Source organism: Chelon labrosus (genome assembly GCF_963514085.1).
Source record: "Chelon labrosus genome assembly, chromosome: 8".
NCBI classification, from domain to species: Eukaryota; Metazoa; Chordata; class Actinopteri; order Mugiliformes; family Mugilidae; genus Chelon; species Chelon labrosus.
The window spans coordinates 3,198,977-3,221,440 of record NC_140358.1 but is presented as its reverse complement, the minus strand read 5'-3'; the positions used below and the strand labels follow the sequence as shown (position 1 = coordinate 3,221,440).

The window sequence follows — 22,464 nt, the reverse complement described above, 5'->3', positions numbered from 1 at the left end:
GGGACAGAAAGAAGATGTGAATAGGACACAATGTTTTAACTGGATAAGGCAAACAAAAAAAGTTGCCCCAGCAAGCAGTGTAATTTATTTGGAGTTTCTGGTCACCTGGATATAAAAATCCTAAATTCACTCTCGTTCCAGCTCTGTTTTTGGTCTTCAGCCGTTAAAAGCTCCAAAACGTAGCCGCTCACTATGTCTGTCTGCTGTTAGAAAAGGTAAAGTGCAGTGGGTTAGCGGGCACAGCTCGTCATAGCTGGTGCAACGCTGACGGTGTAACGCTGAGGTGTAACACTGAGGTGTAACGCTGACGGTTTTAGTGCAGTAACATTGTGGACCAGGAAATATAAACAATGAGTTGAAACAAAACTCAATACACCCAACATGAGCTGAACATTCAAGTTATATTTCTCTGTAGATTCATCACTATGAACAACTTCTTTCAGACTGTCACAATACTTTACTATACATTACTATAGCTGTTTTAATAGAGACACCTCTACATCACTAAACTATGCGCAGTAAGACACCTACCTGCAAACACCTCTCCCATGTTGCCATACAGCTTATTTCATAGCAATTAAAGTTTTTCTCACAGATATTATATATATGTATGGCATCTAAAGTGATTTAAAGGCAGAAAACAGCTCTGCATGTTGTTTTCTGCCTTTAAATCACTGTAGGTATGGTAATGACTATTTCCTGAAAGCAGCATGGTGTCGCACAGCTTACCCATTTATTTGCAGCATCTACATTAATAAGAAGTGCCCTCCACAATCATTCACAGAGCCACTCTCTTTTGAAGTGCTGCTAGAGAGGCACCCTTTTGGAAAAAAGGACTATTGTGTCCCAGGAATGAATAATTTTGTTTCTTAAAAAAAAATGAAAAAAATGACTGACTATACAAATACCTGTTATTTGACAACCAGCATGGCAAATTCTTTTGACACATGACAAGAGATTATGATGACCATTTTGACAGCATCTACAACAGGGTCTGGTGCTGCACAGAAGATGATATTTATATCAAAAGTGTGATAAGTGTATGTGCTAGTCTCTTACCGTTCACTTGAAGAGTGTGGGTCTGAAACAGTTTCTCGTATCCATCAGCATGACAGGTGTAGTTGCCCATGTGGGTCGTAGTAACCTTGGTGATGTACAGTGAGCCGTCATCCCCAAAATCCTACCAGACAAACAGAAAAGAGCTTTTATTACTAAGAGAAACTACTCACGATCTGGAAGCAGCAGGCATTTAAAGCTGGAAATGAACTGTTTCAATGGAAATGCAACGAGATTATTGGTGCAGATGAAAATCTTTTATGGAACAGGAAATTAAAGATATCGCAGTCATCCGAAAAGGCACACTGTGGAGCAAATGAACATTAGTCCAAGTCAAAAGATGAAGCCACAGAAAACAGCTGCGGAAAAGAAGTGTCCAGTTCTCAGTTAAGAAAAATTGCTTTCTGGTATGTGTGATTGTTTCAATCAGAGCAAAGTGAGCTGATGGAATCTGAAGCTACAATTGATTAGTGTAGAAATTACAGAGTGTTAGCAACTTTCAAAACAAAAATCTGAAAATACAGCTCTGCACACACAATCAAAACAACGCCTGCTGCTCATCTGAAATGTCACTGTCCCTGAAAAAGGCAAGAAGCAAGCAGTGGTCCTTTGGTTAACATGCACAACAACACCAAACAATTTGTGATGGAAAGCAAAACAATATCTGAAATCACACCAACAGCCATCCATGATCGTGCTGTGTTATGATTAATAAGCCTCTGAAGAAAAATGGTGCTGGATAGGAAAATAAAGCAAAGATAAATTGTTTAAGCTGTAGCACAGAAAAGAAGCCCCCAAAGCTAATGAGCCCATTGATGGTATGTTGGTGTGATGACCCCTCTGCAACAACAAGTCATCTTCACAAGACGCTGGAATGAGTTTGTGTATTATGTGGAGCCTTAAAGTAATACTAAACAAATTTTATCTTAAAAAAACACGAGGTGGGGATTGTTTCAGATAAAAATCTATATTTTCTGTTATAGTCACATATTTTCAAACTAATAAGAATGAAATGAAACGGTGTGCCTGTAAGGAAGAAAAACTAGCAATCCTTCACTTGTTGTCATACCCAGCAAATTTAAATGGTGGGTCAATCTTCCTTTATGGGTATTTAAAATGAAAATGCTCACTCAGCAGCAACATCAGGACAGAGAGTGACTGGCAGAGGACGTGCTGTGATCAGCGTCGCAAGGTTATAATGCAGAAACTTACATCAGATCACATGGGAAAACGTTTGTATGGGGGCGTAAACACTTGTCACTGGGGGCTTCTGACACTATTGTGAAGCTATAGAAATGTAAATGTCTAAAATATTAATAATAAGAAATAGAATTGATCTGCCCTTTAAGAATAAGACAATTATCTTTTTATTTTATTTTATACAAAATCAATGGAGGTTTTGTAGTTAAGAGTAAATGCATGACGTATTAGGCACGTAACATTTTGTGTTCTTCAGGGTAACTCAACAACATAGCACTGATCATGATGTATAATTTGTTATCTGAATGTCTTCTGAATACAACAGCTTTGCTTGTGTTACAGTCCCTTTCCATGCACCTCCACTGTCTGCTCTTGGAATTGTTGGCTTATCGATTTCATGTATTACGAACACGTTTGATTGTTTTCATTTCACGCATTAATCACTGCAAGACACAGATGGTTTTCCACTAATAATCCTCGTAACTAAATTAAAAATGCATGGTTTCCAGTATAATACGGCATTCAATCTAACATTTATATTAAATCATTACCTTACTGCTTTAGACTTCCTCTTTCATTTTATTCCTAAGGAGTCTGATGGCATATTTAATAAGCTGGCTCTCGTATTGTCATTTCATGTTAAGGACAACTTCTCACATGAAAATGATCTCAGATGTGATAATCTGTTTCTTAATTTGAGGAAAAAGACTAAAACCTCTATTAAATTATATGACAATAGTCATTCTAGCCCATCAGCTAAATGAAGTGAATATATTATAAATCGTCAGAGACTACTTAGAACCAAAGAACAGTCTTTACTCACAATAATAGCTTTCTCCACTTTTTCTTCAGAAATGAGCTGCTCTGGCACTCAGCCTTTATTAGAGTTTTCATCAGTGCCACCTAACTTGACGAAGGCCAAAACCGTGTTCACTCCTGATTGCTGCATTAAAAAATAATTTGAATATCTTTTAGCAGTGTGAACTTTTGTTCTTAAGAACAACAAATTCTTTCTTTCTGAAGCGTTCATCAAAAGAAAAGAAAGAAAAGAAAAGTGCCTTTTCTCATTAAATGGCTTTTAACATTTTGATCACAGCTTTGCAGGCTTTACATCTTGGCATTCAGCTTACCCTTAAATGTCCACAATCAGGCGAGGCGAGCCAGCCGTCGTGTTTACAGGCGTACGGTGTGTTTATCAGTTCGTCCCGGTGTGCTCCGATCTAACTTACGAGCTTAGTAACGGCTCGGGCTGAGTGAAGCATCAGAGCTTCACAATATGAGGGGAAATCGATGGTGCGTTTTGGCCCCTTGGGCTGAGAGCATATTGTGTCACCTTCTTAAATGAAAAATGAATGGGGGGAGAAATGAAACTCAGAGGGGTGGAACGAGGCACGGCGGAGGCTGTCGACATGATTCCTCCACCTCACCTCAGCACCCTCACTTCAGCTATCAACAGCACCCAGCACCCACCTCTGTGCAGGCAAACTGGTAAGGGTAGGACTACTCTGAAGGAAGGGAGACAAGGGCAGGTAGAGGTGGATTTACAAATAGGCCACAGCCCTCAAGAAACTATAATTAATAACGCTGTCACCAGCAGGTCACCTCTGAAAGGACTCTGAAGAGCCACCTCATTGGTTAGCTAACCCCTGGTACTGACAAGGCATTTTAGAAAAATGGCCTTTGAATAAGCTTCCCTCCTGCACTTCTGAAACTTCATCAGAGGAACACAATATGCATATGAATAGAAATACCCTCCAATGTGTACAAAGAGTGTGCGGAAAGTTATTAAGGAAATGCAACTAAAATAGGGTCAGTTCAAATTAATTACTCAGCTCTAGTTACTTCTAGCCATGCGACAAATGGTTCCAGTCTCATTTGCCAATATTTATGACATTTCTTCTTCTGTAATTTTTGCCTTTGCCCTATTACAACGAATGGCATTTAATTAGCTGTACTCATCATAAACTGACATTTAAAGCAATATATTGGGTTATTTTTATGCTTCGCTTGCAGACTCACTGCCTCAAATTGGCCCTTGAGAACCAGAGAAGCTGACACTGTCCAGCAGTGTGTTTCTGGACAGAGATGATGAAGTTAACTTGTTTTGATGCTGCTCACATCACACCTCTTTCATACAAGTTACAAGTCTGAATATTTGAGACGGATAAGCTGACAGATAAGATAAGGTGAAAAAATATGTTTTGTTACAATAATGGTGAAATAAAACCTTAAAATATGGACATTTAAAATTTGCTTTCAACTTTCTTTTATGCAAATATTTTCTAGTTTGATCATTAACACATGTAAACCTTCATTTATAACCATTTTGCATGACTATAGGGTACCATACCATAATACTGATGTTTAACAACTTATCTGGATTTCTCAGTTTATGATCATGGATCACAGCATCATGCATCTGTTGCAGGCACTGTGTGAGCTTTGTGGGCTTTTTGTGAATGGAATGAATAAGAGTGATGCAATGTCAGTTTGTTTAGGCATACAAAAAAGAAACACCCTACCTGGGATGGGATCTGTTGGGAAGAGGGAGAAGTCAAACATTTAGAGGCTTACATAAATCCCAGCATTAAGGCAAGGCAAGGCATTTTTATTTATATAGCGCATTTCATACCAAGAGGCAACTCAATGTGCTTTACATAAAAACAGAACAAATTAGAACACACAGTTAAAAGCAAGAACAAAGAAAAAGAAAAAAAAGAAAAGAGAAAAAAAAGAAAAAGAAAAGTGTATTATATATATATACATATATTAAAACGATTAAGAGGACTTACAGTGTAAATCCAAGATTACGATTTAAAATGATTTAAAAGGGCTCAGCCATATGCACATGAAAAAAGAAATGTTTTTAACCTAGATTTAAAAGTGCTTACAGTTGGGGCTGATTTCAGCTCTGCTGGTAGTTTGTTCCATTTGTGTGCAGCGTAACAGCTAAATGCTGCTTCACCGTGTTTGGTTTTAACTCTGTGCTCCACTATCTGACCTGAGTCAGTCGATCTCAGAGCTCGACTGGGTTTATACATTGCTAACATGTCATTCATGTATTCTGGACCTAAACCATTCAGTGATTTGTAAACCAGTAGCAGAACTTTAAAATCTATTAAGTCATGCAACCAGGTAAAACAAATACATTTCCTGATCAGGAAGTGACAATTTTCAGCTTTTTCTTGTCTTATGAATTCTATGGAACTATTGGTCGGACATGAAGTTGCCCCCTAATGCTGTGTTCACACAACACAGCTCCGTTGTCCCCAACTGAGTTTTGCTCATGCACCTGTTGACATTGTTGTCATCTAGTTAAAATTGAACTGGTGAAAGAAACATAGGACCAGTTGATGCTTCACCTTGTCTTTGAAAAACAGCTGAAGCCACATTGTGGCACGTCACATGGGGTCAAGTCTCACACTTCAGCAACTTAAAGCCAAATCCGTCTCATAACCATTTCACATGACAATAATGCAACTGCAGCAGTAAAAGAACACAATGTTGATGTCTATAAACCTGAATGTTTGATTGTGTAGGATTGTGTATTATAGCATCATGAATCTGTTGCAGGCACTTGGCTAGTTTTATGTGCTTTTAGAGGATGGCCAGCAGCTTGAAGACAGCATCACAGTTTTTGAGCCGAATCATCGGGCGAGAGGCGGGGGTACACCCTGGACAGGTCTCCAGTCCATCGCAGGGATAACACAGAGAGACGGACAACCATTCACACTCACATGCACACCTACGGCCAATTTAGAATCACCAATGAACCTAATGAGCATGTCTTTGGATGGTGAGAGGAAGCCAGAGTACCTGGAGAGAACCCACGCAGACACAGGGAGAACATGCAAACTCCACACAGAAAGGGCCAGCCGCCCCATGGATTCGAACCGGTGACCGTCTCCCTGTGAGGCATCAGTGCTAACCACCTCACTACTGTGCCGCCCCAGCATAAGAATTGTGCAACCCAAATCCTAAAGTTGATGCACTGGTCAGAGGTGCTGATCTTTAAAGTCCAGACTCAACAGAGACAAAAAATCATCTGACACTTTTTCTGATGTTTTATAAACCAAACATCTAGTTACGTTAACTGCAACCCTATTATAGTTACTATTTCATCCTGTACTAACTCAATGCAGAGTATATGAATGTGCTTCTAGGCTACCAGACCACATGATTAGTTCAACAAAAACTTGACAGGAGCTGTAGATGTAATAAAACAGGCCACTACTAAGAATCACATCTTATCTATAGTATGGTGATGCACAGCTGGCTTTAATCATCTACCTGAAACAGCTCAGGAGGAATACAACCAATGATTCATCCACACAGACCAAAGCTGAATGGAGATATTATAAATAGCCACGTCCGTTTAACGTCTCACGCGGTACACCTCTACTATACAGAAAATGTGAAAAGCCCCAGCATGAGGCGCTGAGCATTACGGCAGATAAAAACACCTATTCCAATGCGCAAGATAAGAGAGGAGAAGTAGAAAGATTCAGCTCAGATTGCACCGTTTCCTGTGTTTTTATCTCTTCCAGTTGAAGCCGCAGCGTCTGTCTTCAAAACACAATTTCTATTTTTAACAATTCCATGTTTTTCATGATTCATTTCAAAGATTCTGGTACGATATATATATTTTTTATTCTGAAGTTCACTTGTCCGACTAGGATGTGGAGCATTATTCTAAAAAGTCGCTGATGAATACTTTACACAACCTTCAACTTCCTGTCCCCCCAATACATTTTCAGATTGATGGATTTTCTCTCTCTCTCTTTTTAAATTACAAAATATCAAATGCATTTTTCATCATCTGAACTGTTTTTGGATGCCCAGAGTCACTATCCCCAGTTGCAAACATGAACACACACACGAACAAACAGGCATACACAGTACACGACTGTGTCTTTGGCTCGGCCACTCAGTCGGGATTGAAATACTGACAGCCTTGGATGATGATGCAATAGCAAGCAACTGTCAACTTCATGGAATTACAGTAAGCTGCTTTGTCAAAATTTAGAGAGGCTCTATTGAACTCCAGGATACAAGCGGCCTGCTGGGATTAATGCACGATTCACTAAGTTTGAATGTCGGCAAAAATTTCTAAAATAACCACATTCTAAACTGGGAGGCCTGTGAGATTAGACTGCATAAACCTCCCATGAGTACTCACAGGAATATGACTCTAATTAAGGCTGGCAGTGGATGCTCACAAATATTAACAGCCAGCAATTATAGAGAAATTGTCCGCAAGGCAATTTAGAGTAGGTTTGAGGATGCCAGGTGCAGACAAAATCCATCCTCTTCTCTGGAAAGAACAACAATGATTGACTGGAAGTCTGAGAGTCAAAAATAAATCTGGATTAAGCCGCTCGGGTTGCACTGGTAGTTCCTCTTGGAGCTGTGTGGTTTGCACAGTCACATGAGGCTGGCAGCACTCTTGCTGATTCGCTTGCTGGATGTGTTCAGTGTTAGTGCAGCCGCTCTGGAGGTAATCTGACCACTAGCAGAGTTGGTAAAAAAAAAAACACATTTGACAATCCCATACCCTGAAGGTCAAAGTACATCCAGTTCTCTCGGTCTAAAGAGACCGACTAGTCCCTGTTTAACTACTTTAACTCAGCTTCAATCCATGATGCTGCTCTGGCATCAACCCAACATGCTGTATGTACCATGGAGAATTTAAGCATCAACATTAAATATAAGTAACATGAAGACTCAGGTTGAACCAAAGTGGTTCAGAATTGATTAAAATGCAAACTGAATGCTTCTGTTTCCCCACGATGTATAACTCAAACTAGGGGTTCTGTGGACTGACATCAAATTTTGATGCTTTGATGCTACAAGTATGATGGCTGCAAACCACAAAAAGCCAAGCTTTGATTGATTACCGACACAGCCTGATCTATTCCCTGTTCCCTCGATAATGTGAATAAATGAAGACTAACCTCAAAAAACATGAAAAAGGGACATTTTTAAAAAAAATTCTGATGCAAAATTGCTAAAGTGTCGCACAGTTTTAAAAGATAATGGGTAATTTCCTGTCCTTTCTCAGACAAAGATTTTTTGGTAGAGTGGATATAATGAACATCATTTGACAGCAGCAGCTTTCATCCCTGAGCTGACATTTGAATTAAGAATACACCTGAGAAGGATCTGATATTAGTCACAGGGGAAACAGGCAACAAAGACCACTATTGGCTCGGGATACCAAACACTGCTGTGTATCTTCAGGCAATATCAGGCCATGAAACAAAAACTAGTTCTATTGAATCTGAAGAAAGAAAAAAGTAAAATCTCTTGGAAAAAACTATTAGGAAGATAGATCAAAGTCGGCGTTGACCTTACTAAACCTTCAGAATCTTTTTCTTTTTGCCTCTTCTAAATCCCTCAAAAGATATTCAGAGAGTTTTCGAGAAATAATCCTGACTTGACATTTCTCTTTTGTTATGCCCAGCACTCACATACATCTTTTCTGCCCATTAATTGCTTACAAGCAAGAAGGCCTAATATAGTATAGAAAACACTTGAAAATTGCAAATGGCGGAAAAGTTGTTACTCTCATATGCATGCCATTTGTGCTGCTCTTTATGGGAATCACACATCACCAACAACCAGAACCAGCACGCTAGTTTAGAGCCAGTTGATGGTGCCAAGGATGACTGGCGACAGCTGGGTGCCTCTTACTCATTTTAAGGGTCATCAACATTTAATGTTACATTAGTGGCTTCGCTGGGTTTCCCTTTATCTACTGCGACAGTGTTGACTTAATTATGCACAGCGGTATCACACTCATCTTGGTCAGCACTGACACACTGAGAGGAAAAGGGTAAGGCAAAGGAGCTCTGCCTCTGTACCTCTTTCTGTACCTCGCCACCTCAGTATGCTTGCTTCTTTTGATGTGGATGAAAGTGACACAGCGGGCTGTCTGGAGCCGTGCATACAGATTAACACATCGACACGCACACACGCGCACACACACACGCACACACACACAAACACAGTCAGGTTGTAAAAGTAGGTCCTTCCTCTAGGGCTGAACCCCTTTGGTATCCCCCTTCATCTTCTTTCTTTGTCTGAAAATCCCTGTCCCTCCCAGCAGTCTCTAAACACAGACACCAGGAACACAAACTGACATCCTGGATTACTGTCAGGCCTACAACACAAAGCCAGCGCCAACAGTCAAATAAAATGTGCTGACAGTCTGGGCCGCTGCATAAAGGTAAAAAATATTGAAATATGATGAGGAAGAAATATAGGGATGAAATTTACTATCTTGCAAAAAAGGTGACAGATCTGAAAATGCGAGTATTGGAAAACTGGTCATACATCATGGCACCAAAATGAAATTATTAAACCTGATCACTGCATATGTCTGGGTGATTCAATCACTAATTAATCATGCATCTATTCAGAAACAATAAATCAGAGACAGTGATGACAGCCAGCTCTTACGTTAATGTCCTCCAGGTTCAAGGCGTTCAGATATTGATGGTTTCTCTTCCACAATATAGGAGGCCTGCGCTCCCCTGTGATGGCGCAAGTTAACACAACACTCTGGCCAACTGTCGCTGTTGTGACGCTGACTTTCTGGTCTTCTGGAAGGGTCAGCAGGTACACATCTGTTGACAAGAGGTAAAAATGATGGTTAGACACACTGGTTAAATTGAAGCTATTGAAAAACAGCTGAGGAAATGTGGCATTTAAATAACTTAAATAATAACGGTCTTTATATTCTTCATACCCAAAACTTGATGGACACCGCATGATTCTAAGGAATAAATTCAATGAGATGCTTCAAAATTCAAGCCGTCATAGCTTTCTCACACTGTTCTCATAGCGACACCTGAAAACAACAACACATAATACTAGAGTATCTCAATTAGCTGCTATTGTGCAATAAAGGCAGATGTTTTTTGTCGTTATAGATGCACTGAGGCAGTGCAATTATAGCTATTTGCAAAGTAATGGGAAGGAATTGAGCTCAATGTTCTGTACATACTTTACATAATTTATATTATAATGCTGTAATGGAAGTTTTACATTCTCTGTGGGTTTCTCCGAGGACCCTGCGTCCATCTCTATGCATTTCACTAAAAGAACAAACCTGGCACTTTAGGGAGGTGCCAGCGCTGCTCATCTGCTGCTTTATAACTTGAAGTTGGAATATTTTTTAACACGCTCAGAGTTCTGAGGTTTTAAAACAAGCCAGGCTCTCCACGCTGTTGTAAAAGCCCAGGAGTGCGTTCTTCTTGATGAAAGTAAAATGGAAAAAAAATGTGCTGGCGGAAAGTTTCCCTATGGAAACACAAACCTTGACCTCGACTAGGCTAGGGCTTTACTCGCTTCAGTATTCCTACAACAGTCCCAAGATTTTAAAACCTGCTTCTGGTGCTGATTACTCTCTTGCTGTTAATTGTTTTTTTTGTTTTGTTTTTATCCAACACTTGTCTCCAAGCAAATACTCCAACAAAACCAACTACGGTTGATGAGAGGTCAGAATAGCTATGGTTGGTTAATGCCTTTTGTGTGTCCAGTGTTTTGAAGAGACAATGAGTACAATGTACACTCATCCATTCTTTGTGATATTATGTAATGTGGACTGTGAGAGAATGCGTTTTAATCTTTCTCTTGGGTAATGAGCAATGGAGCAAAAGGAAACAGAGACTCAATTTGTTCTGCTCCTAAGGGCATGAAATACAAAACCTAATGAAAGAGCAGGTCCAACAGACAGTGTTCACTTGCCACAGCGCAAAGAATGAGGATGAGAGCACCTTCAATTACAGCATGACTCCAATGACCCCTGCAGCAACAGCTTCTGAATGCTTTTTTTAACCTTTTCACTCATTTGCCGTGTTTGGTCCACTTGTTGTGTCTTTGACATGTGAACTTGGCTGCCCCGTTAGATCCAGGCCAATCAGACTGGAGCCATGAGACAGCTCGGACTTCCTCTCAGAGGGAAGCTTGGCGTTAAGACTTCTAATCTCACATTTGGCCCAGTGAAAGACTGTTTAAGCCAGAGCAAATCACTGCCAGGATTACATCAAAATTAGAGGATTAATAACAGCCTCTTCCTTCTGAGAGGTGAACAACTCTACATTGAAATAATAGCGATAGTGGAGAGTTTATCTGTGGTCATTTCTGAGGCTGCATTTCTCATTTTTCTCTGGGCTCTCTATTAATAGACATATTGCTGTAAAATCTGTTTGTCGTTTATTGTATAAATCCACATGATACAATGCTTTCATTACTGCATATACCTGAGAGAACAAATAGCAGAGACTGCTTATTGTAATGCAGTATGACAGAAAGCTGTGTCTGCTTAACTTTGTTTATTGCTTTGTGGACAAAATTGTAGAAACATCTTATAATGTAATTCATTGCAGAGTTGCTGCATCCACTGCTGGTATATATCAATATTTAGGATTTGTGAATAATAATTTGTAAGTTTCAGAGTTTATAGTCACATTAAACTTCTTAATAATCCTTGGATATTTATTTCTTAAATAGAATACTTAACACCAAATCACCTTAAGCACACATGCACATGGTTTAAACATAAAAGCATCAATCAGGCTTTCATGTATAAAACAACCAAATATTCATTCATTAGTCAGTCTCTTTTACTGGCTGATGATAAACTGTCTTGGTCTGCTCAGAGGGACATTCCTCCCACCAGTTACTTGTTCTGATCTAGAAAAGACAGAGATTTTAAATGGTACATGAAAAGCAACACCCAGCATCACAAAGCGGCTGGAGACGCTCCCCTGTGGACATCATAATGTGACAGAAGTCATTTGATGGAGCGCATTTGATCAGTTAAGAGCTGTTGTTTGCATGTAATAAAGACATGACAACAGCAGTCAGCGGGTGTTGAAACGAAAGCCGTCGCAGGCGCAAATAAATAGTAATGACTTGGGGGAAATGAAAAGTGTTTGGGAGCAAAAACTTTCTTGTTTTACAGAGCCTCATTAAACGTGTTTCCAGCGTGGCTACAGAGGAGCAACTATAGTTCATGTTCAAAGAGGTTTAACAACAGAAGGGTTGTTTCGGGGCATGCAGGCGTGCTGCTGTCTCTTTCTGTGATTTCGAAATAATGAAACACTCATTCGTATCAGCAGCAGAGAGTAGCACATAGACTGAACTTAGACACTGCAGACTCAACCTACTTGTCAAATATTAAATTCCGGTGGACGCTTGCTATCTGGCAGGATGAGACAAATTGAAACTTCAGAGCAAAAACTGTCAAAAAGTGGGGTGAGTGCACGTAGGTACGCCTTACAGGGGAAGCCAAACTACACAGCAGACCAACACCTTGCTGTGTATCCGGCATCACAAACCCACTGTAATGGAAATGTGAATTCATTTAATTTTATCGGTTAAGATACTGTTGGACTAAAGTAACTGTTGTGACTTTGGAACAGTAAAAGACTTCGATTAATTAACAGTTTCTGTTTTGAACCAAAGGTGGTGTTATTAATCATCAAGCACAGCAGGTTAAAGAGGAACCTGTCTGGAAACTGTAATCAATGTTTATGATGTACAGTTTAGTATTAATTTACTGATCATTCTTGTTTTCCCCTTCAAATCCTATAGATGTGATGGGGTTGTGTATTACCCTTGTGTTTGTTGATTCTGTTTTGTTAACCGTAGGGATGCGACAACGCATGCAATGTTCCCATCCCTCATTTACTGTGGCGGCTCCCACTGTCAGGCACGCTGAAAATGGCTGAAAAAGCCTGAAACCAACCTTCGCAAGTGTGGGAACACTTTAAACACTGACCAAATACACCAATCAGCCACAACATTAAAACTACTGACAGAAGTAAATAACATTGAACATCTTGTGACAATTCAATGTTCTGCTGGGAAACTTTTGGACCTGGCATTCATGTGGATGTTACTCAGACATGTAGCACCCACCCAGACCAGACCAGACACCCCCACCCCATAGCAATGACACTCCTTGATGGCAGCAGCCATCCCCAGCAGGATGCAGCCTGACACAGACACACACACAAAAACGCTTTAGGAACAACTAAAAAAAACACGAAAAACTGTACAAGGTGTTGACCTGGCCTCCAAATTCACTAGATCCCAAACTGATCAAGTATCTGTGGGATGATCCACAGAGGCCCCTCCCCTCAACCCATAGGACCCAAAGGCCCCCACTAACAACATTCTGTTGCCAGACACCACAGGACACCCTCGGAAGGACCATGTCCATTCTCTGATGAGTCACAACAGATTTGGAGGCACAAGGGAGACCTGTGAGTTGTCCGAATCTTGGTTGCTGTTCAGTGCCTGCAAGTTGTTGCGTCCTCATCTGTTGTTTTACAGACATAAGCTAAACAAAGACTCGCAAGTATGGAAACACTGCTTTCCTGTGCATCTGTGAGCTGTACGCGTTGTCTTTGCACCTTTCAATCTAAACGACATAGATTTCCATAACAGCTGCCAGAAATCGGGGTGGTAAGCAACCTGCAGATAAATAATACAGCTGCATTTAAAATTTACATCAGAAAGTCAGTGAAATTAAGTCATACTCAACACTGTATGCTAATTCACTAATAATTGATAGATTTTATGTTAAAATATGTGAAGAGTAAATAATCACGTAACTGATAGTTACAGCAGAGTTATAGCATATACTAACTGAGTGATTTTCAAACTGTCTACTCTTATAATACTCAGATTTTGTGCAGCTGTTGCAGATTTAAAGGGTTTGAGGTTTAAATTAAAGCCTTTAATGCTTTATGAAAATGCTGAGCAAAGTGTGAGTGTGGATTTACGAATTTAATGTTGAGTCAAAACAAACAAAAAAGGAACATATTAAGATGTTAGAATAACAATCTCAAACTAAAGAAATCCACAATGAGCAGGAGAATCACATACATGGGTAAAAAAAGTACAACAAATGAGGAAAAAGAAGAAAAGTTACACATTAAGGGCCTGAAGAATTTAGAAAAGTGCATCTTTCATCAGTCTCACATGGCTAATCCATGAACCTCGTCCTCCCCTGACACTGATAACAATATAGCCAGCAGATCAACACACCATGCAGCCACTTGGCTCTCTCTGTGGGGCTTAGGTGGTGGTGGGTGGATACGCTGACAAAAATCTCCTTCAATAATGTCCTCCCTAACCATTCAATTACAGCCCCCTTGTATCTTAATGCTTTTGGAATACGCTGCAAGCAACAAACTCGATTTGCTGCTGATCCCCGGGGGATAGAAATGTGTGACGTTGTAGTGAGAATTTAAAGAAGAAAGTGGGCAGATAGACGGCCAGGCAGGCTCCATCATAGCTTTAGCTGGTGGATGGAGGAAGGAGGGGAGGGATGAAAGACGCGAGGGCCAGTATACGACCTGAATGAGAAACTCCTCAGAGAGGTGGGAGTCTGGGCAGTTGGAGCCAGCTCAAACACTCCGAGTCCAGCACCTCCTCTGTGACAGATTTATCAGAGCAGGAAGTGGCATTGGCTCCTCTTTTTGGTCTGATTTGAGGTCTAAGGGACTGAGTCCCCAGGGATGGATCAACCTTCACCGTCCAACCTGTAATTAGTGATTAACGGTAAAGTCCAGGCTTTTGATTTACTCTGCTCTGCACCCAGAATGCGATGCTTGTCAGTGCCACGGCGAGAGGTAAATCACCTATGGCACTGGAGGCAACAAGCTTGTCAGGGAAAATAGCCTGGGCCTAGAGGACGTTGCAAAGGGCCGGCTGCATGAAGACAAATTGCACCAAGGTTGCTTAGCCAACCCTCTTACTCCATCCTCTATCATGCTCTGTCGCCCTCTTTCTCAAACACATGCTCTCTTGCGCTGTCCCTCTTCACCAACTCTTTCATTCCTCTCTAACAGACTCCCTCTCTCACTCTCAATGACATTCAATACTACCAAAGCTGAACGGTTGTGTAGCCCCAATTGCTTTTGAGTTTGACATTTTGAAGCGAAGATAAAAGTATTTTTCCTCGATGCTAAGTAGTCATAGCCCATACGCAACGCCTCAAAGATAGAAAACAAAATACACCTTCATAACAATACTCTCTGATCTCGATGCTTGATGGTTGGCTTGATTTGTGCAATTTCTCTCCCAAAGCATGAAGAATGGAGTCTCTGTTTTTGATACAGCAGATGAGTGACTCTGTGGATGTTTGACAGAGACAGAAAGTAGTTTGAGCGCTGAAACACACGTAAGCATGTTGTTTTCCTGAAGAAAATACTTATTTTTCCCTTTTCATGTTCAACTGCTGTTGCTAGTTAAGCTACTGAACAGAGGAGATCCCTGTACAATAAGTAAACAATAACAAGACAACAATCTGGTAATTTTCAGGATGAATCCACATGTTGACGTGGGGAGATCATACCTTTGGGCTATTCCAGGTGGTACTTTAAACTATTGCACTAATACAAAATATAACTTGGCTGCGACATGAGCGAAGATGCTTGAGGGGAGCATTCAGAGGAGAGATGGACTCACGGACAAAATGACAGCTTCACCTGCAATTAGTCAGTCACATGCTACAAAAGCAACCATTACACCAGACTTATCATGTACACAAAAAAAGACTATAGCTCATAAAGCACGTGTATGCAATGCTCTCTAAATAACCAATGGCATCTCTGATTAAACGAGATATTTCCTGACTTTGTAAAAATATTTACTGCAACAATATGAAATCTGTTACAATAATTATCTTATTTAGACTGCAGCCTACAGTAGATGGCTTATATATACATACACTGATCAGCCACAATATTAAAACCACTGACAGGAGAAGTAACATTGACCATCTTGTGACAATTCAATGTTCTGCTGGGAAACTTTTAGACCTGGCATTCATGTGGATGTTACTTAGACATGCAGCACCCACCTAGACCAGACCAGACACCCCCACCCCATAGCAATGACACTCCTTGATGGCAGCAGCCATCCCCAGCAGGATGCAGCCTGATGCAGGCACACACACACAAAAACGCTTTAGGAACAACTAAAAAACATGAAGAACAGCACAAGGTGTTGACCTGGCCTCCAAATTCACTAGATCCCAAACTGATCAAGTATCTGTGGGATGATCCACAGAGGCCCCTCCCCTCAACCCATAGGACCCAAAGGCCCCCACTAACAACATTCTGTTGCCAGACACCACAGGACACCCTCAGAAGGCCCATGTCCATTCTCTGATGAGTCAGGACTGTTTTGGAGACACAACGGAGACCTAAACAATAATAGGAAGGTGGTCAGAATGTTGTGACTGATTGCTGTATGATCTACTCATTCTGTTGCTATTTTTGCCATATTTGCTATGAGGGCCCACTTTGGATTACTTTTATGTTTAAATTAGATTTGATAAGAAATCATTTTATATGTAACAATATTTTAAACATAGCACAGAAAACAACCAAAACGGTGCTAGAAGGATATATATTTGTTTAATTTAATTTTAACCTGTTATCCTTTAAGTCGTCTAATGCTCTCCCTTTATAATATTATTTCTTCCCATCTTATAGATTTAGCTTAGTAAACAAACTAGAATTAAAAGGAGACAGGAAAATATAAACAGATGTAAATGTTGGAGGCTTGTTATCGCAACATCACATACTTGCAATTAAGATCTTGTGATGTTTGATGGAAGTAACACAGAGTCACAATTCACATCTGCACAAGCGTAGATATAAATACATTCATGTTTGTTTACATGGAAAACTCCGCAGCTCGACTTTAGGTCAAAGGACTCTGGCATCCAATTGGGGGCGGAACTACCTTTGATGTTGATTCAGAGCTTTTCCAGTTAAATGAGATTATTTTATAATACTCTCAACACTCCCAACCAAAGAGAAATGCCCTCAGCAAATACAGTGACCAGTCTTTAAACATTAACCATCTCCAGTCTCATCTGTTTGCATTTGGTGATTGTGGTTTTGCAGCATTACTGCAAAAAAAATACAGTTAATCGTGCAAAAATTACAAGTATTAGTTGAAGGGCGGGAGGGTGTTTATTACCCACTTCCGCTCCCCTCCTACGAACATCATAAACATCAAGATGGCTGTAAAACACTAACAAATGGCCTTGGTGAGAGCATTACCTCTCGCTGATGAGCCTCAAGTCTGTTTCCAAAGCAGCGGCTGGGAGAGATCCTGTGGGAGGGCCAGCATTAGTATGCAATGGAGCTAAAGAGGAGGTCTAATTGGACTAATTTTATCACAGCTACCTTGTGAAAAACAACTGACAAAAAATCCTCTCTATCTCTATAATATCAGTGAGCACTTTGAAAATAGCGTAAGAGAAGTTGTGATTTAATGCTGCCATTACAGTTCTTCTTCAGACCAGGTCGTTTTTTTTGTTGTTGTTATTGTGGCCTCAATACTCTGAGTAATATCGGACACCTGCTTGTGTGTGCTGTGAGGGCAGTTTGTTTAGCACATGTATCAAACAACTTTACCTGCTGGACTGTAAATTCAGACAGCATCGCAGTACGCTTCCACCCGACCGCGTGTGCCTTCTGCTTGTTTTACACCACCATTGCAGCACAGCTGAATAGCTGCATGACCGCAAATGATGCATGCCAACACCTTCAAATGGATGACAGATGTTAAATGTTGAGAGAAGTGGATGAGCGAAGCAGTCTGTTTACCCTGAACTGCTAAATTGTCGCGACAGCTAGAAAAGCATGTTGAGGCTCTCACAGTCAGAAGACTCTTGAATGCAGTACATATTCTGAGAGGTTTCTCCTCACGAGGAATTTAAATATGACCTTATTAATGGCACATGAATAGAGTTCATTCATTCAATCCACACAATCTCCAAACCGATAGCATTTTCGTCCACAAAACCAGCCGATGAAATTCAATAGAAAAAGTACTTCTTAAGGAAATAATGCAAGCAGTATTCACCCACTGTGGCTCTGTATCTTCATGGTGAAACTACAAAGCCGAAACTGCAACTGGAGCTCTTAATTAATCATTGTCGACATATAGTAGATTAGTAGAAGTTAAAAACATACAGAAATGGGTAGTGGACCTTGTGTCATCAGATATGGTGAAACAACTTTGTTATTTAAAAAGCAGTAAAGGATTTTGCAGAGTTACACTTCACAACGCCAACCTCCCTCCAAAAATCCATCCACTATCGTCTAATGACTTAGGGGGAAATGACCAATGGTTTGGGCCTTCAGGTGTAGCCAAGGATATTTGAATAACAGATAAAGTAACAGATTAACACGGAAATCAGATATCCAGCCAAGTCTTAAAATCGTTGCTTTTTACGTTGCTCTTCCTAATACTGTGTAGGTCTCCCTTGTGCCTCCAACACAGTTGTGACTCATCAGAGAATGGACATGGGCCTTCTGATGGTGTCCTGTGGTGTCTGGCAACAGAATGTTGTTAGTGGGGGCCTTTGGGTTGGGGGAGATACTTGATCAGTTTGGGATCTAGTGAATTTGGAGGCCAGGTCAACACCTTGTGCTGTTCTTCATGTTTTTAGAGTTGTTCCTAAAGTGTTTTTGTGTGTGTGTCTGTGTCAGGCTGCATCCTGCTGGGGATGGCTGCTGCCATCAAGGAGTGTCATTGCTATGGGGTGGGGGTGTCTGGTCTGGTCTAGGTGGGTGGTACATGTCTAAGTAACATCCACATAAATGCCAGGTCTAAAAGTTTCCCAGCAGAACATTGAATTGTCACAAGATGGTCAATGTTATTTACTTCTCCTGTCAGTGGTTTTAATGTTGTGGCTGATACAGAGCATAAATGAAGAGCTTATATAGAAGAAGTATTGGTACTGTTCAAAAGAAAGAATTAACAGAACTTACAAAATACTTTGTTACGCTTATGGTGCACAAAAAGTGTTGTCTTCCACAGCCAGACGCTGCTGTGATCAGCTTGTATGTATTTTGGATTTTTTTTTGTCTTCCACCCCAAGTCTCCTCTTAAAGTATTGGAACTGCACTTCTGCTCAGTCAGAGGACAATTTTCTGTTGTGGCCACATCCAATATGTTTCAGTCCTGTGGACCATAAACTTCTTAATATTAACAAGTGGGGAACATCTGACTGCATGGAGATTGTCCTCTAGCCTTAGCCACCAAATCACAGCAATCCACTTATTTATGACCAGTCTTAAGGGTGACCAATAACATTGTCCATGCATGATAAAAGCAATTTTAATTTCAATACAATAGAATGGAGCAGAGTGTTTCAGTGTGGTATATCTTTGACTGCCTCTATAGTTCAACTAAGTTAACACACTCAACTTCTTCAAAACCTTGATAAAGTAACACGGTGGTAATGACATAATCTCTTCTAAAAAATATGTAACGGCTTACTTTATGTGACAAGTTCAAGGGGGAAGAACAATCCTGGCAAGAGAGTTGTTGAAATACACCACTCTGGTATTCCAGTTGAGGATCACTTCCAATAAGAAAACTAATTTGACTTTTTCTAAATCTCTCTAATACAGTTTGGAGATATAAAAAGCCACATGTTGGAAAATGAAACATGAATTATGAAACCATTTTAAGACCACTTGTCGTTGACTGTGAATGGAATACTCAGCAGGGGTTTTGACAAGTAAAAGCCTGAGTATCCATTAATTGTCACTTTGCCATGGTTGCTGAATAACAGCAAAGTTGACTTAATGGAATCAGCCTTCTCTGGAGGAGGCATGGCTGTTAGTTTGGATTTCTAATTATAATCTTCACAGAAGTAATGAGAGTTAGTCAACTAATTTTCAAGCTTGACAAACTTTCTGTAAATCTAATGTTACACCAGATGTGGAAAAGGGCAAGATTAGAGCTGTCTGGCATTTAAAAATGAAAGAGAATGATAAAAGTAACACAAGTTAAAAAGAAAAACAACAAAAAATGCACAAATCACAACTGTACAGTTATTTTCTATAAAAAATATATCCATTTGATCAGATTTGCTGCAGCTAACCTGAATCGAGTAGTTTAGTCATATTTACACATTTTAAAATGCAGTGATGAACAAGCCATCTTTTATTTAAGTTGGCTAACCCTAACAATGGCCTAAGAGGACAACATTATAATATGATGGATCACATTACAGTCCATCTTAGTTTCCTACCAATCCCTCAGGAATCCAGCGGGCACTCCAAGGCTTCCAGTCTCAGCAGAAATCAGAGAGTTGTATCTCCTGGCTATGTGTTCTGTCAGGAGGTGTCAGGGTTCAGATCAATATCTTGGCATCCAGGGAAGGTTGAGATAAGTCCCACAATGCAGCACAAATAGCATTACCACTCTATTTGATGGAAAAGTACAATTAAGGTCATGACTATGAATCAGCTAAATAATGTATACCTAACTGAATACCTAACTGTATTTTACATACAGTAATTGACAGAGAGCAGAGGGCTACATAACAGCACTAAAAGTGTGTTGTGCACAGGCAAAATACCTTGTGATAGTCCAGCTAACTTCATAGGGCTTAAAAAGCACGTTGACAGAAGGATACAGTCACTGTGCGCCCTGTGTGATATCAGCTTTCAAACCTATCTGTCTGAAGGCCACACAACTGATGTCATGTCACCTTTTAGAAACAATCTTTGCAGACTCACAGACTTTGCAGCTGAAATTGAATGAACTCACCAGTACCTTGAAAATATCTCTCTTTTTTTAATTCTGGTTGAGATGTCACTTGTGGCAAACTAGAAGCATGACCTTTTCCTCAACCTTTTTGGCAGTGTACAGATTACAGATGTGGACTGGCCTGGTGGAGACAACGGACCTCCCTCTGAGAACTCACTGCACAAATGTAGTTTCAGTTATCTTGTTTTGGCCGAGTGACCATCTCCAGAGAAAACAGAGAACACATGGAAAGTGTGTTCATGGACCCCTAAAGAACTGCTTTTGCCTACATGAAATTAGAACTAACGCTGGACCTTCTGTTCCATCACTAAAATGCACAGCATGATTGCTGTCTTTGCAGCACCAAGACTTCAGAAATCTTATTTAAAGGTATTACGTTTTCTTCTCTTGTTGGATTTATTCTAGTCAGAATGTGGTTTGGGTGGGATTTGAGGAAAATAAACACGGGTTTATTCCTGAATATAAAGTAAATGTTTACTTGTGCCATGACAGTGAGAGGAGGAAGATTATTACATGTAATACCAAGTTAAAAAAAAAAACTTAACATGTAATAAAACACACCAAACCAGCATCAAATAACTACAGGCATAGAAGGACCATTTAAGGTCACCTGTGTCTGTACCAAAAAGTTGCAATTTCACACACCGCACAGCCAAAGATCAGTTGGCTCATACATTCTGCACCTGAAATGAAATTCATTCAGGTGCCAGTAATCTGTATTTGTCAATTAAAAAAGCAAAGCAGAAAAGCTAGGAAGAGCTTGGAAGTTAAGAATAGCTACAAATCGTCACACACGGTTGGTCTCTCCTGAATAAAAACTATTTGTTCATAATAGATGATCATGTTGTTGAGAAAATAGTTGTGTATTTCAATGTTCAGATTAGTTAGAGGTGCAATCTTTCTGTGTGCCTTTTTAACTTCTGTGTTTCATTTACTTTTATCAGTTCCTTTTTTCATCTGTTCGTGAAGATGAACAGCCAGAATGAATGAGCCGCTTCTGACTAGTACCTAATTATATGACAGCTAACCTGACTAACTGGGGCACAAAATAAAGTGCAAAGACTGTATAGCAAAGGTCATACTGTGGTAGCTGCTGTGTGCGGTGTGAAGAAACATTTGTGAATTCTATTTAAGGTCACAGCTTTGCCTATTAACATACAGTAATACTTCCTGGGATGATGCTTCTTTAATCTGTCTTGATCTTGCATATAGCTGGTTTTAATGTTGGACAGCCAGTGTATTCTGTCACTCTCCTACCAATAGTTAATGACACTCTGTGATAGATGACACCTTATCTGTTTACCCATGATGCACCAAGCCATCATTCACCAAATTATTCATCGATGTCATGGTGCTCCCTATCAGTAGCGTGGCAGACATCATTCATATCTGTAACATCATCTAATTAAAAGACATCACTTCTGTCAGACAGTTTCCTTACTGCAAGCTGCAGCAAATTGATTCTCAACCCTCTTCCAGTCTATGCAAAGGAGGAATGAATAATGCATGGACATTAAAGTCTTATCTTCTGTCCTGACAAACAATGTTGCCACGCTTTGAATATTCCAAAAAGGTGTGCGGTGGGTCCTTATTAGCAGAGTA

The 22,464-nt window shown here is 40.1% G+C and overlaps 1 protein-coding gene across 1 annotated transcript in view; it reads right to left on the bottom strand.

Moving 5' to 3' along the window:
* The window catches only part of fstl5 (follistatin-like 5), a gene marked incomplete at its 5' end in the record, with an annotated part of 136,280 nt that overhangs the window by 45,806 nt on the left and 68,010 nt on the right, over positions 1-22,464 (bottom strand). The window contains 2 exons of the mRNA XM_084550544.1: positions 1,060-1,180; positions 9,718-9,884. Coding sequence (XP_084406670.1) covers positions 1,060-1,180; positions 9,718-9,884 — 288 coding nt within the window. The remainder of the gene's footprint in view (positions 1-1,059; positions 1,181-9,717; positions 9,885-22,464) is intronic.